The sequence below is a fragment of the Lathamus discolor genome, chromosome 1 (genome assembly GCF_037157495.1).
Source record: "Lathamus discolor isolate bLatDis1 chromosome 1, bLatDis1.hap1, whole genome shotgun sequence".
Lineage (NCBI taxonomy): Eukaryota > Metazoa > Chordata > Aves > Psittaciformes > Psittacidae > Lathamus > Lathamus discolor.
The window spans coordinates 70,300,242-70,318,299 of record NC_088884.1 but is presented as its reverse complement, the minus strand read 5'-3'; the positions used below and the strand labels follow the sequence as shown (position 1 = coordinate 70,318,299).

Genomic DNA, 18,058 nt, shown 5'->3' with positions numbered 1-18,058 from the left:
GTGAAACCACAGGCTATATTCTTTTGGGTTCAGTGGAAACATAACTTGACCTTTACATGCAAGTTGAACAAGACATCTGTGCCTCTACAAAATCTTAGAATCTCTGTCAGTCAAGTATCCCTGAATCAGTAAACAAACAGAGAATGTTGTATAGAAAATAAAGATGCACTTTGTGACAGTGCAATATACAGCACAGTGTAGCAGACCAATACTAAGCAACAAGAGAAAGACTACTTGACCAAGCAAGTTAAAACAGAGGTGTTCTACTGGTTCGGAAACTTATGAAATATGTAAACATCCAGCAGTTACAAATTAAATACTTCAAGGTTATATGTTATAGAAGGAGATGTACAGGACTGTTTCTTGTGAGAATAACAAATGGGCCTGAGATGCATATGAAGATCAACGAAGCAAGTGATTTGTCTTAAACAGCAAACACCAGTTCCTCTCTTAATGTAAGAAGGCCAATAAAAATCATAAAGTTACTATCCTTCAGAGGTTTTTTTCCTTTAAACACCAAAACTAGAGATTGTCTAAGTCCCAGGTACATATGAGCAAGGTGCAAGCTGCACGGGCTCCTTCGCAAACTAATCCGTGAAGGTCAAGGAGGGTTTAATTACTGCACAATGATTTCTAGACTTAGGTTCAGTGAACCATTAGGAGCCCTTCACTAATAGGTGGAGAAACTGGATAAGAAAGGAGATGGAGTACATTCATTACCAACACACTATCTATTCCCTCTCCTGTCTCTTAGTTGAGCAGGTTGAGTTTTAGAAAATAACCATATTCCAGAAGTTTCAGACAACAGCATTAAAACAGCCATCATGCTCTAGACACCAATGAAATTTCTAGGTTCTATCAGAATTTGACCTAGAAAACATCCTATTTGTGATCCAAATAGAAAGCCAGGTGCTATTTAACAGCTTTAAATATATTTTTCTACATAGATTCCCTGGGGACTATGAATTGAGGGAAAAAATGTACCCCTTCAGTGTACACCTGCTGCATTAGAATAATGATTTGACACCACTCCACTTGCAGGCACTGTGCTCCATCAGCACCAGAAAAGTAATTCTGAAAGCACTCAGACCCGAGGCTTCTGATGTCCAGGTTACCCAAGGAACAGAGACATTAAGACAAATGGTTGTTTTCTCTGAAAACAAAAATGCTACGCCTTTTTTCAGAGTTCTCATCTTGAAGTACATGAAGTTATTCCAAGTACCATGCAGCAAAATAATGTTTTCATCTCAATTCTGAGTTTTAATGTGTTGGGTCAAATAAGGGGAAAAAAAAAAAGAGAAAAATAATCACTTTGAACGTGTTCTCCATCATGTTATTGCTTCAAGGAAGTACTAGCAAAATTTAACAAAAAGCGATGTAACCTCTTGGAATATACAAATGCCACATAACAGTTTTGTAAATGGAGTAACCAGGGTAGACACTAAAAGAGGACCAAGCTCACCCCTAGTGCATCAGCATAGATGCCTGAAAAGGGTTAAATAGTTTCTAAATTAACAGAGGTTTGAATAAAGCTCTCATCTTCCTCTCCCTTCCCAACTCTTTTCCTGATAGATGTCCCTTTGAAAGGCCTGCTTATTAAAATAACATAAATTGACTGAAAAAAAAAAGATGAGAGTCCAAATCGATTGACATGCAAGGCTTTTCCACTCTGTCATGTCAGCTTAAGAGATAACTATACCCCATGCTGACAGAAGTCAGTCGACAGCTTGATATCCTTCTCCAGACCACAAAGGATTCCCAGCCTTCAGGGCTCTGAAAGTAACCTGGGGAAGGCAGCCTAATCCTAAATGCCTCCAGCTCATGTGGAGCATCAGATGCTTTCATCTTCTATTCTCTGTACAGATTCCTGCCATACCACTGGCTGCTGCACCAAGCCTCCCTCACTGCTAAGCAAAACTGAGAAAGTGGAATAGGAATGTTGCTTTCCATTGCCCTAGAGGCTACCCAGGACCAGAGACACTGATACAACATACCTTCACTTCATTCCCAGTAGCAGACGTCAATGCTACATGTTACCTTTTGCAATAAGGAAATAAGGCAGCAAATAACCCTAAAATGATCTCTAGGGTTCTTGTTAGCACACATATGCACATGTGAAGTGACACGCACACACACAAATCTTTCCAAACCTAGCAGAGGTCAAAGCAAGCTAGTTCAAAAGTTGATTGGGAATAATACTCTCATCCAATAGGCATTCAGAAAAAAAGTCAGTGACAAGATCTCAAATCAGGCAAAGAGGAGCTGGGCTAAACCTCTAGACTGTCAATATTACTGAGAATACTGCATAGCTAGAATTGTTCTGGGAAAGGCAAACACTCCAGCAGAGCTCACAGCAAGTCTCCCATGCTAGGAAAACAGAAGCAGGGCTGCCATTCTTTAGCTTTGTGATTCAAGTCTGGAATTTCCAAGTTTTAGCCATCATTCAAGCCGTGGTCCAGTGGAAACACCTTCTTTTTTCAAAAGGAAATAAAGTACCCCTGTAGATTAATCACTAGCTCTGAACCACTGTCAGACCAGGGAAAGTCACCTGTCCTTTGCTGCAGAGTTGCAGCTGTCTGGATGTCCACTGCCACACCCCAACATATCTGGCAGGGATGAAGGACAAGATGCATGCAAGTGCAGTTCCAAATGGTTTAACTGTTATCTATAGACAGACAAGGACTTCAGTCTCTTTACAATAATGACAAAGAAAATGTTTCTGACTCTATGTAGAAAAGAGTTTTTCTTTTAGGTGTCCTGGTTTTGGCTGGGGTAGTTAATTTTCTTCCAGGTAGCTGGTACTGTGTCGTGTTTGGTTTTTTTTTATTTAGACTGTGAACAACGCTGGTTAACACACCAATGCTTTTGTTGTTGCTAAGTAGTGCTTATTCTAAGTCCAGGACTTTTCAGTTTCCCATGCTGTGTTAATGAAGAATGGGAGGCCAGGAAGCAGCATAGTCAGGACAGCTGAACTGAACTAGCCAAAGGGATATTCCCTACCACAGCGCATCATGCCGAGTGTATAAACTGGGGGGAGTTGGCCAAGAGATACCGATCACTGCTAAGTGACAGGCTGCGCATTGGTCAGCTGGTGGTGAGCAATTGTACTGTGCATTACTTGTCTTTCATGGGGTTTCTTTCTCTCCCCCTTTTTGTTGTCTCCCTTCTCACTGCAATTATTACTATTTTAGTTTATTCCAAGTATTAAGCTGTTCTTATCTCAACTCACAGGTTTTGCTTTCTTCCCCCCCAAGTTCTCCTCCCCATCCCACCAGGGGCAGGGGTGTGAGAGGAGAGCTGCGTGGTACTCAACTGCCAGCTGGGGTTAAACCAAGACATCAGGGAACAGCAACTCTGGTACAGTTAAGTCAATAGCTTGTTTAAGAAAATATATGTTGGTAATTGAGCTGACAAGGAGTGGGCAAGGGAGAGAAAGAAATAACAAACGAAGTGAAACAGAGATAAGAGGTTTATGGATAACCACACTGCCACATATAGTATTGGCAGTGCATTTGTCCTTGTCCTTCATGGCAGATCCAGCCTTTGTCTGAGGAAAGTGAGGTCTTATATAAATGAAGTCCAGGTTCAGAAGTTTTTTCCTCTGGATACAGCGTTCCTTTCACAGTAACACATCAGTAGTATAGGTGTATTTCTTAAAGAGTTGCCACATCTTCAACAAATTGCCATCAGTACCTGGCCATCAGTTCCCTGCAGGATGTCTGTATGGCTCACCCTTCCCCACCCAAAGCTTTTATAAACATAGCTTAATCCATCCATCATGTTAACGCTCCCATGTGCTCTGCTCTGCATGGCACCACACTTCAGCAAACTTTTTCACACCTAAAATTTGTTTAAAACCACAAGCACAGATAGATGGAAGCAGTTTTTCCTGCACCCTTTCCAGTCTGGGCAACCATATTGTTATTGTCGCCCATAGTTATGCTTGGAGGAGCAAGTGGTAGCGAGGGCAGAGGAAAAGCAGAACTCTAAAACTGATTATAATTAGAATTTTAAAGCATGATTTTACTCTATCTGGCTTTTGTCATTAGTCTCACTTTTTTGAACGAGACCTGAGAGAGACAAACACCTTAGTCATTGCTAGTCATCATAAAAGTAATAAATAAAGGAGTAATAAAATTCATAGAAGCCATGCCAAATCAAAGCTTCCATTATAACCTTCAAGCCTTACAAAGCACGCCTCTTCATATAGCCAAGCTACAAATAGGAAGAAAAGCCCAAAATACCTCCACACCTGAACACTCTCCAAGCATCCCCAACACAAGCACTGGCCCTGTGTAAGAAAGACTTCCTCTCAGAAGAGGGGAGATACAGGGGAGAGATGCACAAGACATTCAGAGCTCCATATTTAAAAGTCCTCAAGTGACAAACAAGCAGCAGGTTCCTCATGGTTCTTTACTTCTCATTTGTAGACACAGGGAGGGGAATAGGTCAAGCAGCTTGCTTTCATTTATTCCATGAAAAGCCAACAGATGTATCTAGTATTTCCTGATAATAAGTTTTATTCTTAGCAGAATAAAAATGTAACCAAACAACTCCTGATGAGTAAAACTACCAGTGACCATCACACTTCAATAAACTTGTTTCACGCAACCAGACTGTAAGACTGGATTTTAAGTACTTTTGTTAAAAGCCTGTATCAACTAACACACATATTTGCCCACATACAGCTATCATTCCACAGGCTCATCACTGAAAGGGAAAGTTCACTACCTCAGTTTGCCTATTCTTTATGTCAAGTTTAGCTCTTGCCAGACTCTTTGTAAGGTTCTTCAATCCAAAAGAGCAGGAGAAAGCTATTCACCTCAACACAAAGCTGACACCAAGTAGGTGTCAGGTGTCTGTAAGCAAGGGCAGAGGAGGCAACAATGCCTTCTGATAGCAGTAAGTTGTTTTCCTACAGTGTTTTTTTGACTGCAATCTTGATTTGTGATTTCAACAAGAATTGTTATCTCAGTCAGCACTCACCTTGCATCATACTCCTGTAGGCTGTGTCTGTGATGGCATAGATATGAGGTGGCATCTCATGTCTCTTTTTGCCTTTGTACATCTCCACTATTTCTTCTGAGTATATGGGCAGGTTCTTGTAAGGATTGATTACCACACAGAACAGGCCTGAGTAGGTCTGGAAAAAAAAAAAACGCCCCAACAAATAAAGACAGGAATTTAAAACACTGTATACTTGCACATTTTATCAGTATATTACTTGGAAAAAACAAATAAACAGGTCCTTTTTTAAGTGCTTCTTCCACTGATGCCACTAAACAATATTGGAATCTGAGCGACAGTTAAAGTCATGTCAACTTAGCTATTATGCAACCTTTCCAAGTACGCAGAGAGCATCAACTGATACATTAGTCACACTGATAACAAACTAGCCTGCTCCCTGGCTAATAAAGTCCTCTAGGGTTGGCTTTTTCTTCCTCCCAAAGTTCCTATACAACGTAATTGGATACTTGACTTTAATATAAGGTAGGTGCTTAGCTCAAAGAAACATGCGTTTTATTATGTTCTGCCTTATATTTGCTATGGATTTGTTAAGTAATTGATCAATTACAACATAATAAAACTTTAAGCCAAAATAGTTACTAAAAGAAAAATAAGACCACTGTACTCGTTAGATATTTTCAAGACAACTTGAAAAATTGGACTAGGCTAAACTCAGTGTTGACACTGCTCTGAACAGGATGTTGGATTAGGTGGCCTCCCACAGACCTTTCCAGCCTAAAGACTTTCATGATTTATAATGAAAAGAGTATAACTAGAACTAGATTCAAAATGGTAAGGTCATTAACATAGTATAGTTCTGAAGTAGTCAATATAAAAAACAATTCTGAAGTATTCCATGCTCAAAGAGTCAATGACATTTGCCAGTGTTAATTTCTCAATCGGTTTCTGCTGGCTTAAATTCAACAGTTCTGATGGAAGACAACTGTCAAAGTGCTTCTAGTTTAAAATATTAAGCTTCTTAAAAGAAAAAAAAAAACAAACCAACAAATCAACCCTTTAAGATACAAATATCTAAAAAAACCCAAACAAACAACAACAAAAACCACAAAAACACACACAAAAAAATCACCAAAAAACCACCCTAACAAACATTTTACTTGCAAAGGGAATAGGAGGAGCAGAAGCTTCTTAGAAATTTCCTTGATATTCTAAGAATAGCATTCAAAGCCTTGCTCCTGGGGTTTACAGCTACTCTAAAGTTCCCTGACAATTTTAGAGGCAGCTGTTTGAAACATCTGGAGAGGAACAGCTTTCTACAGCAACTTGCAGTGCTACCAGAAAACAGTATATTTGGCACTTTTCTATTGCTACCACCTCTTCTACTGTTTGCTCAATGAAGAGTGCTTCGGGGTGGTAAAGAGCTGTCCACAACAAGCACAGAATACTTAATCAGATTTAGCCTCCTTATCTAAATAAAGGTAAGGATTAGATCACAGCGATCAGAAGGGTGCAAATAGCATCTACTACACAGTTTATTGTCTTATATCCAAATTTTCTACATGCTGGCTTAACATCACGTAATTAGCCCACTCTTACATGCAGGAGCTTCAGATACAGCTTTCACCCTATGTCTCCTTTTCCACACACCAGTATAAACTCAAGATATGTTTCCAGACCTACCTGTTAAGTATTTGAGGAACATTTGAAAATACTAAATCTCTTTCTAAAGTGGGAAACTATGAAACTATGAAAGTTGGCTAAAAACCTTTTAGCGCAGGACTTCAAGAGCTCCAGGAACCTTAAGCTTCAGTGAGATGTTCTAGTGAGGTTAGGTCTGAGCTAGTGCTTGAAAGGAACAGCTTCAGGAGTCTGCAGAAACCAACTTGGCTACTTCCTTTTGCCTCAGCCTTAGTTCTCCATCATGTTAAATAGTACTTGTACAGAACAGAGTAACTGCTGAAAAGTCCGGGTCATGTTTTCCTGACCTTTGACTACACTAGTGGATGACAGAGTAGGACCAAGAGGTAGGAAGGGGTCAACTCAAGAGCAGCATGTTCACAGTACATGCAGTACACGTTTTTCCTCACACTGCCATGGAAATAACTGACACTGGAGTCAACTGAACTGCTAAAGAAAAGCTGTAATTTTATCAGAGCTCTGGAAAATAAGTAAGCAAAAACCTTCTAGGTTGCCAGTTTCAGCTGTCTGCATTAGCAGACATCGTGCCTCAAATCCTATGGCAGTAGCAACAGGCACATAATAATCGGAAGAAGATGGCCTAACAGCCCCGCTTCCCCCTGGCCCCAGCAAAACTGTAACTCATGGCACAGACCGAACCTACCTCTCCTTTCAAGAGGCTAAGAAAGCTGAGGGCCTGTTTGCTGCTTTTGGGGAATTAGAAGTGAGAGCAAAAGAAAAGTGGTAGCAAGTACTGTGGTAATATTCCAAAGAGAATGTAAATGCAAATGTAAAGTTTTCTTGTCTGCATTTGTGTGACTTTTCATGGCTGTGTTTGCTGACACATTAGAATTGTTGCTTTTCAAGTAAGAATAAAGGTCTGAAGCTGAACTGAAGCAGTCTTACAGACGAGAGCAGCAGTTTAGAAAACAGAAAACATTAATTTCAACTAGAGTAATGAAGCCATGAAGCAGGTATGAAGGAAGAAGCCATCACCTTTCTTCCAGCATTCTGGTTGCCAGGAGAAATACCTACGGGAAGTTTCCTTAAGTTTAATGATCTCAGACAGATGTGTGAGGTGATATTTTTGTCTAATAAAGAGAGGCAACTAATCATAGCTGGGATAGGCAACTGAGTGAGAACAGCACATCATGACTGCTGTCCAAGCACAGACAGTTTTATATAGGAAGCAAGTTGAATTGAGCAGAAGCTGCCAGCCCTACAAAGAGAAGACAAGAGTCATCTTCATCTTATTAAAGAACAAGTAAAGACTTATATGCATAAATCCCTGAACTGAACCCAAGGCTCCAACTGAAAGGCTATTCTATTACAAGCATAGCTGGCTTGAAAATCTGTACTTTGTTTCAGACATTACTATCTCAAAATAGAATTCTGGCATTACCTTTTGCTAGCTATTTCAAGTGACATGGGCCAAACTGGAACTAGTTTAATTTTTCTAACTGCTAACCTAGCTCTGAATAGCTCAAAGGACCATCTATAGCATGGCACAAAGCTGACAGCCTCAGACAGTTCATTTTCCAGCAACTGTTAACTTCAGTGAAGTAACTGGAACATGTAAGGCAGTCCAGGTAAGCAACACAGAAGCCAAAAATGATCTTGCTAAAGCATTCATAATAGAAAGGGTTAATTTGAAAGCCAGTCTATTAGCAAGTCACCTCAGTGCAGAGCTAATCAGCACACAGAAACAGCAAATTGGTGTCAGACTCAGGCTCTTAGTTCTTGAAATGTTTGACACACTTCCTGATCAAAATTTGTGTGCACTACCCTTAAGATTTCCCCCTTCTTTTTACAGGATGAGTAGACAGAGAAAGTTAAAAACTAAAAAAAAAAACAAAAACAAAAACAAAAAACCAAACAAAACCCAACAAAACCACACATCCCTGCTGGCAAAGAGGACAGAAAGGGCAAGAGCAGAACTAAATAATGCTTATGATCTTTCCAGAGACATTTATGCTACAGATACATTGCGTGTATTCTCTTTCTTCAAGAGGATTAATGATCAGCCAGCAGCCATTCCAATGAAAGTATTTTAAGCCTCCACATTAATCTCCTGACTTGCTGAGAACTGCTGACAGGTGAGATCAGTCCATTTCACAAGTGCACAGAAACACAATTTTGGCAAGACTTAAGATTCTGTAACACAGAATTACTATGCTAGGATTACTTTGGTGAAGGGTGTGGAGATATTTTAATACTTCTTACAATCCAATTAGAAGAACTCAATTTATTACAGTCACAGACTATGTCTGAAATTTCAGGGGATATCTTGCAAGATATGTGAAACAGCCCATTGCATAGTGTGCAAAAGACTTTGAGATGCTGCTGAATTATTTTCAACAACTTATTACATAACCCAGCAGCTTCCTGTTCTAAAAATGTTACACATGATCTTGCACATCCTATTTCATCTCAGTACCAAGATTCTTCCCTCCAAGAACAGATTTTGATCAATAGTCAAAAGAATTATTGATTACAAAGAATAACTTACCGCATCAACCTCCAACCACATCAGCTCTCCAAATTCTGACATCACTTGGAAGGAATCAGACTAAGTTTTTACTTTTTATCAGCTCTGCACCCTTCAGAGGTTCTCTGATAATTTTTTCAACAGTTCTTTATATAGAGGTGATTTAGGAGGTGATCCTGCCCCTCCACACTGCTCTTGTGAGACCTCACCTGGAGTACTGTGTGCAGTTCTGGTGTCCCCAACATAAGGACATGGAGCTGTTGGAGCAAGCCCAGAGGAGGGCCACGAGATGGTAACAGTGCTTGAGCAACTCCCACCTGAAGACAGGCTGAGAAAGATGGAGCTGCTCAGGCTGGAGAAGAGAAGACTGCGTGGAGACCTCATAGCAGCCTTTCAGTATCTGAAGGGGGCCTAAAAGGATGCTAGGGAGGGACTCCTCATCGGGGACTGTAGTGGTAGGTCAAGGGGTAATGGGTTCAAACTTAAACAGGGGAAGTTCAGGTTAGACATAAGGAAGAAGTTCTTTACTGTGAGGGTGATAAGGCACTGGAACAGGTTGCCCAGAGAAGTGATAAATGCTCCATCCCTGGCAGTGTTCAGGGCCAGGTTGGGCAGAGCCTTGGGCAAAATGTCAATGGTGGGGCGTCCCTGCCCATGGCAGGGGTTTAGAACCAATGATCTTAAGGTACTTTCCAACCCAAACCATTCTGTGAGTCCATGCCTTCATGCCACTCCAGAAGAGCAGTGGTCACAGCAATAGCAGAGTTAAAGTTTCTAGCTTGTGTTTATGCTCCTTAGCTTCGAAGGCAACAGTTCACAAAGGTTTCTATCCAAGATGGACAACAAGGGTGAACTGCTGCTGTGTGTTGTTTTAGATACCACCAGTCCTTCTTAGGGCAGAAGAGATCATCTACAGTTTGCCACATAAGATGACTACACAAAAGACTGTATCATTACAGGTATGATGAAGTAGCAGGCATTAAAAAAAAAAACCACCCCAAAACATACATACAGATGTTGCAGAGAGTTTTTACTCATGCTGTCTTATCCATATGACAAGAGGGGCAGCTTTTGGGTTTTAGCAGCACAAGAAAGGGAGGGGGAGAGGGAAACCTAGACAGACACCTTCACGGACATCTACATATGAAAGTTATTCTTTAATACATTTTGTTTTAATAGATCTTTTAATCTACTGTGAAGAATATTTCATAATGCCTAAAAATATGAACATCCACTGTTTCGGCATCCCTCAGGATTCCTTCTCAGGCAGTCACATTTAACACTGTTAAGAGGCTAGTCTGAAAATAAACAAACCACAACACACTAGTTCCTGTTTTAACCAGTCACTGCACCCAAATTTTACATTAATCATTCTTTCTATGCCTGCGGAATATTAATAAAGTAGATGCTGTCATGACCAACATCGGCTGGCTAAACAGAGGCGACATGAAGAGGAAAAGAGAACTTCAGAGGGGAACTGAAGGAACAGATTGAGGTTCCAAATTCTCCTTCTCCACTTTTCCCTATTTATTGCTTTTGGTATTCAGTGAAGTAGTTGCTGCATGCTTCATTTGGGTATGCCCACTGGTTCCATAAATGGTATCTTTGTCATTTCCACAGCAAAAAGAAGCAGGAATCTCTGCTCTTGTCCATTTTGGGGTGCAAAGAAAAGGAAATACTTCTTATCTGTAAACACATTCAGGCCCACATGTGCCTTCTCTAGTAGAACACTCTGAAATCCTGAATTTTTAGAACACAAAAAGCTTGGCATCAGCATTCTTTCCCTCTGAAGCTCCAGACATGGGAAAATGCAATTCAGATGTTAGGTATATTAGGACTGCATTTTTATTATTACTTGGTTCAGTTCAGAATAGACTCCTCTGTTTACTACTTTCCAACTGCTCTCATGTCTTGCTTAAAGAAAGTTAAATGGCATTCAAAACATCCTGCAAACGAAGACATTAAAATGTTAAAGACAGATTTACCACAGCATTCCTTGAAAGCTTCAACTAGAGAGGGATTGGCATAGTTTAGTGAAAAAATGTTAAGCAGAAGGAAGAAGCTAAGTCACATGAGACTTGTGTATAGGGGCAATGAAAGGTTAACATGCACATTTTTAGAAGCAAAGTAATTACATTAAGTTCACATACTATGTAATCAAAAACTCTTACCCCAACAGACAAGATTACTTACATAGATCAGTCCTGAGTAGTATCTCTCCTTTAAGTTGTGAAGAACAGAAGCCTCATTCAGGCATGTCAGCTCTGCCATATCTTCCACTTTAGAGAATTTGGGAGGGTTCATCTTCTGGATGTCATCCTTATTTACTTTCACTCTCTTCCCATTCTCTGCCAGTTCCACCACAGCCTCATCTCCTACTTCTTCCTTCAGGCTGGCTGCCTCAAACCCATTCTTCTCGGAGGGAACCCATACCAGCTTCTTAGCTGCCCAGTCAGCCTGAGTCAGAGGGTTATTAATGATGTTTTTGTCCACATAAAGGTACTTATCTGCATCTCGTTGCGACATTGTGTTTTAGAATTGGGGACCTGTGAAAACAGAAGGAAACAAAATGTATATATTTTTAAAGCCTCAAGTTGCCTTGCAAATTCCTAGAGGCAGACAGGCACATGCTAAGTACTCCAAGTCCCTGGTCAGCAGAATATGCCTCCCCCTCCCTTTAGCTTCATGTTAGGAAGCACTGGTAAGTTGTCAAACCTACAATAAGGTCAAGGTTTTGCTTGCCAAGAGGACGCAAAAAAATGAAAACAAAAAAAATAACCCCATAAACTAGCAAGTAGCTAAAAAACTCCAACAAAACACTGACCCTTAAGCATTTGAGAGCCATTATTGGGCAGAAAAGAGAATGTACATTAAAGTAGCAAGCATCAAACAACTCATAAGATGCGCCAGTACTCATGAGATACTATGTCAGTAATGTTCAGTTCAAGATTAGCACTGCTCTATTTGGTAAACATATTAGAAATATGCTTAATCAACAGCTTTATTTCCTATTTCCTGGTTCTGATAAATAACCAGTCAAATATCACAACTTCTTAGAAATGCCACAAACCAGTCTAGACAATACATGAGATCCACTTTGCTTCTAGAAGACATCATCGATAATTTGAGGACAACAGTTAAGACCAACATCAAATACTTTCCATCACCAGCTTAGTAGCAACACCCAGCCCACCAATTAGCATCTCTTTTCTAGATCATGTTCAGCAGCAGAATACCTCCAAGACAGTGATAGAATAAACCTGTGGTCAGGAAATTTTACAACCCCCAAATCCTTCTATGCAGCTACAGTAAGGTAAAGGGAAAAGTACCACCCCTACAAAAAGAAGATTTAGGTAGCATTCTCAGAAAACAGCACCCTAGATTTAGCGTTTCATCAAAACCAGAACATTACTGCCACGGATTTTCCAGTTTATAAGGCAGCAATTTTATTGGTGCCGTTCAGAAATCCTTTCAATCAGAAGAAATGACTGTATGTGTCAAGGCTCACTGATCATGTAACAGCAGCCTCTTTACAAGGTCCCATAAATATTACTTGTTGGATCCTTCCTCACAAAGATACCAGTGTCCTCAATATATGTTTATCATAAAGAGCTCTAGCTTCTATCCAAGTTATCACCAAAAGAACAGAAAATGAAAATATCAATTATGTTACTGGAGGCTGTCAGGAGCTCCAGGGGTAACTTTTCTACAGAGCAAAACAAGCCTGCAAGTTACATAGGTGAAATCCTACTATAGATAGTGAGAGCAGGGCAGAAGCAGTTCAACTCCCAAAATATGCATGAGAGCAACAAGAAATGTTGAGTTCCAGCATTAGCAAGCTGTGAATGAAACCAGAAAAACATCAGCTATAATCATGATGAGCACACATGCCCACACCAGTCATTTGTAAGCATGTAGGGAAATTCCTTTCAACAAATGTATCACTGTAGGTGGTATGCAACTTTGTGCCAGAGACTGTATGGCTAGCTGTATATTCACAGTCAAAAATTCTTTAGCAAAGAGAAAATTACTCTATAAATAGTTGTTTCATTTAGCTTGGGTTTCAAATCTTTGTCCCAAGCCTTACAGGATATGCCAAGCAGCTATCCCACACTTTACCTCATCTTCCTTTCCCCACAGGGTCACTGACACTTCCACCTCAATCACCACAATGGTGACTCTTAGAGCAACTCCTCCATCCTGGCTTTTCATACTTTTTGTTGAAGCCCCAGATTTTAACAGGTACATGATAAAGAGACTTGCTGCAGAGATAAGATGCAGCAATCCAGAGTCTGCCATGAAAAACCTGAGTTCTCAAGAGAGCTGCAAGACCACCCTACAACAGCTAGCCCAGCAGAGTATTTAGGAAATAGAGAAGACTAAGAATTCAAGAAAAGATACTGGGACTCCATGACATTAGAGAGTATCATCTGCACGTTGTGGTCAAAGGGTTAAAAAAAAAAAAAAAAAAAAAAAAAGGAGAGAGGAGAAGGGAGAAAAAGAAAACCAAGAAATAAATATTCAATTGTGTTCAGAGTTGTATCAGGTTTGGCAAGGCAACAGCTCTGTTCTACCCTCCATTACAGAGTTTCCTGCCTATGCAACTCCCAGAATCTAACCAGTTGCCTTTTTTGGCTATAATCAGACAGGACACAGAAGCAGTATGCTTCAGCTAAATTCAGTTTCATCATTTCCTGAGGAATCCTAAGTAACCAGCAGTCTGAAGTGTCCTAAGTTACACTGAAACATATTCCTCACTTCCTTACTGTTGAAATACATGCATTCAATACACCTTGGAGATTTCTTCTGGGATAAAGGCTAATTCTTTTTTTGGTAAGAAATACATAAGACCACAATAAATCTTTCAAATGGTATCTTGAAAGCCAGTTCTAGATCTGAAGAGAACTAAGGAAAGAAGATAGCTATGGAGAGGTTAACCAAATTCCTCACAGGAGGAGAAAGCTGAATTATCTTGCACACAGCAAGACTGAATTCTTCAGCCAGTACGGGATTTTTCGATATCATCTGTCCCTTTTTATTCCCAGAACTGAAACCAAAATCTTTCACAGCAAGACGATAAATAGCCTAACACAGCTATTCTAAAAAAACTCACCAAACACTAAGGGTTTTTTTTATGCCAGTACTACCAAATAGCGAGGAGATTCAGAGATGGTCTGCACCTCAAACTTTAAACAGACTTGAAAATTACCCTGTTGCATGGCAGCAGCAAACAGTCTTGTTATCACTGTTTCATATGGTCCAGAACAGAATCATCAGGTACTAGAACTAAAAAAAATTGAGGATCATGCTAAGATAACATGGTATTAGTGCTATTCTCAAGGCTGACTTCTAACCCACAGGGCCTCTAAACTAGCAGTACCACAAACCAACCGTTAATTTGTCTTCTCCACAAGAACAGTACCAGAGGAATCAGATTCAGCAAGTTCCACCTCATGGGCTGCAAAATTTATCTTCCTAGCTTAGGCTGCACTTCACTGGGCATTTCTAAAACACCCTGAAGTGGTGAAGGAAGCGAGCCCTCTGAGCTCTTGCAGCCTCACAGCAACTCCCAACGATTGGAAGTCATTGCCATTTTAGGAACAAATTAGGAAGACATTTTTTTGCCTAGCAGCTTGCATTTTGGGTGTAGATAATTATGAGGGGCAAGGACATTTATCTTTACATGGCTATTGTGCAAATGTCAGAGGAGAATACCGTTAACAATATTCTTTTTGATGCAACAACAGTCTATGGCTTAGAAGACCAAAAAATACAGAAGGAAGACAGACCATCCTTGTTTTGAGTTTAAATGCCTCCTTCCTAGTATTGTTTCCAAATATGAAATACTACAGTCACTTCCCTGTTAACCCAGGATGCTTCCTTATTGTGGTTCATAGCAGTCTGAGGAACAGGCTGGTCAAACATTGCTTGTTTTCCATTATAACATTGCTTGTTTTCCATTATTTCATGTGTCAAAATACATTCTTTCGCCATTTAACTAACTACATAATTGCCACAATGATGCCATGCAGTTATAGATGGAGGCAAATCAATCTCTACAGTCATGAACAGGATGGGACCAAGACATTGATCATATTTAGTCCAACCTTAAAAAAAATAAACTAAAAAATCCTTTGCATACATATTTCCCTAGATTCTTTTGAGATGAACAAATTAAACACTGGCTTTAAGTTAAGATGCCATGCATTCCCTTAACTAGGCAGAATTAACCAAAATCCTCATGCGAATACAATCATATGGACAGAAGTTTGCCTTAACCTCCTACAGTTCCACAGCCTTAAGGCTATGAGACACTTCACACACTCCTCTCCCTATTTAAAGCACCAAGTGCTTCCCAAAAAGCTGGAAATAAACACCTGGCTGGCTTGGAAAGGTCTAAAAGATGCCTCTGCTATAAAGCCCCTTCCTTTTGATCACAGTGTTATACAACTGCTAGAAGCATAGAACATTATCTGTTTGCAATTTAATTTTCCAGAACTATTTGTATTATTCCCTCCTCTCCCCCCAATGTTTACTCTGTCAGCAGCCACGGAATTGTTTTTGGGACTGAGCCATTACTCAATGAGAGCAGCTTGGGCTATGGTAAACTATCGAGGTAATGGCTGAAGTAGCAACAGAATTAGTATATCCAGAAGAGCATCAACAGCAACAGCTAAAGCATCCCACTTACTAACAAGCATTAGAGCACTAACTAGGCAGGAAAGCACTTCTAGTTAGAGCCACACAAACTGCCATTAAAGTAGGGATCTCCACAACGTTCTTTTGAGGCTTCAGCCTCATTAATACAAAGATACACTGGAATAGGCAGTTTTAATCACACACCATTTCTCTACTTTGATTAATTATTAGAAGTTTGTGAAATCCTGGGCTACATAAAATAGACACATAAATGCACTGTATACTTGCTGATTGAGATCACCATTTCAGAACCTTGCTGTAAGACGGCCTGTGTGAAAAGGAACGTAAATTACTAGTTTTCTTTTGCTTCACATCCAACAGTAAGGCACTGCTATAAAAACTTTCTATGACTTCACATTAAATGATCACACACACATGGTTTGTCTAATGGCCTTTATACTAGCAGTGGAACTACACTAAAGATAAGGGTGCTAAATAGAAGACATGTAGACTAGAATTAAAAAGTTAACAAGTTAACTTCCCTTTGTTTATACATTTACATTTTAAAAGTACTTCAGGAACACAATTCTCATGCTATCTACCTCTAGCAGGTTGTGAGAGAATGCAATACAAAAGGTCCTCTCACAGAGCAAAGGGAACATGCATGATTTCTACAGGCAAGACAAGACTTTTACACTAGAAAACTACACCACTGTGCTTACAGACCCATTTCAGTTACAACCAAGTTGTCCTCAGTGAAGAAACTTGATTCTTTACTAATACACAGCATTTTAAAAATAACCTGACTCTGAGAAGCAGCTAATGATTCAAACTAAGTTTGCTCAGTAACATTTATATGATGGGAATCCTCACTAAGCATACAATCTGAACAGCCAATACTTGCATTATTTTTGCAGACTCAACTATTTCACTTTCCCAGCCAGCTGAATACAGTTCATCAAATCAACGCAGTTGCATGCAGTGCAGCTAGAAAGCACAGTAAGTAGACTTCTGTGGCCAGACTGCCTACAGTGACCATAAACTGACAACATCAAAAAACAAAACCTCACCCACCAAAAACCCCTCCCTGTAATTCTCTTGGGTTCACCTAGAAAGTGTTCAGATCTGTTTAGTTAGGACCTACTCGGCTGACACTTCACAGCTCCATGTGCCAGGATGTTTATGGGAAATAAAACTGTGAAGTTACTTAGCACAAACTGCTCCAATGTGTAAGCAACACCTATATATATATATATATATTAAAAAAAAAAAAAGTCTGAATCATTAGTGAAATGTGAGAAATGAATTCCACTGGGGTAGCCGTAAGGGGAAAAGCTGGCAGAAGGCTAAACTGATGGGCTGATGATACGTGCTTGCTTCTCAAGTTCAATATACTGTGACACACCAGTACTTGATGCTTCAGACTGAACTTAAAGAATCACAAGTTTCAGTTATCTCACAAGGGAAAACAGCATTGGACAAGTACAAGAGTTTGCCATTAATACTCCCTCATAGATAGCCTCCCAAGCTGAAAGCTTTCAGCTCCACTCCGCCTTTGTGTTCAGAATGCCATGCTGCCACGCAGACTCATTTCTTCTAGTTAAGCTTTATTTGGGATTCATAATGACTGCTATTAGCTCACTGTAGTTCACTGCTTTCCTCTCTAGTCACAGTCTGACGCACACAATACATTGTTGAAAGATTTATTTCACAACTGGAATGCAGATTGCTGGCAATTATTCTTGCATATTCAGTTTGACTGTAGTGCTGCCCAGACTTGCTGCTACCATGTTTATTACTGTAAGTTAAACTCAAGGTAGAGCACTAAAGTGCCCTCTCTGCATGTGCAGGGCTCCAAGAATAAAGAATCTAATTATCTAATGTATAAATGATACCTGCATAACAAAAGCCATGTGCCGACCAGACTACACGCAAGACAGAAGAATGAAGTTAAAGGGAATTCCTTATCTTCCAAGTGGCCTAAATGTACCCAGCACACATCCTCAGACAAACATGGTATAAATATTTCTCGGTTTCTGTATGTCCAGCCTTCTTCAGCTGTCAAGTACCACTTTCTAGTATGTGTGAAGCAAGCTCCTGCATATTCTACTGTAACAGCTGACACAGGAGGTTTGCTCTGTGAAGCTGGAACTTGCCATGGCAAATTGCTAAGGCCACAAAGCCACAAACAATTAAGACACTGTCCTTACATGCCACTAAGTAGTTACCTTTTCACTGGGTTCAAATGAATGGCAAGACTGGGAGAACAGAAGACACAAGCACAGC

General features: G+C 40.0%; 1 protein-coding gene across 1 annotated transcript in view; it reads right to left on the bottom strand.

Annotated features, from left to right (window-relative positions):
* Positions 1-18,058, bottom strand: part of MYH9 (myosin heavy chain 9) — a 73,249-nt gene that overhangs the window by 44,930 nt on the left and 10,261 nt on the right. Inside the window, exons 2-3 of the mRNA XM_065679155.1 lie at positions 11,327-11,679; positions 4,987-5,143 (exon numbers count right to left, since the gene is read on the bottom strand). Coding sequence (XP_065535227.1) covers positions 4,987-5,143; positions 11,327-11,659 — 490 coding nt within the window. The 5' untranslated portion in view covers positions 11,660-11,679. The remainder of the gene's footprint in view (positions 1-4,986; positions 5,144-11,326; positions 11,680-18,058) is intronic.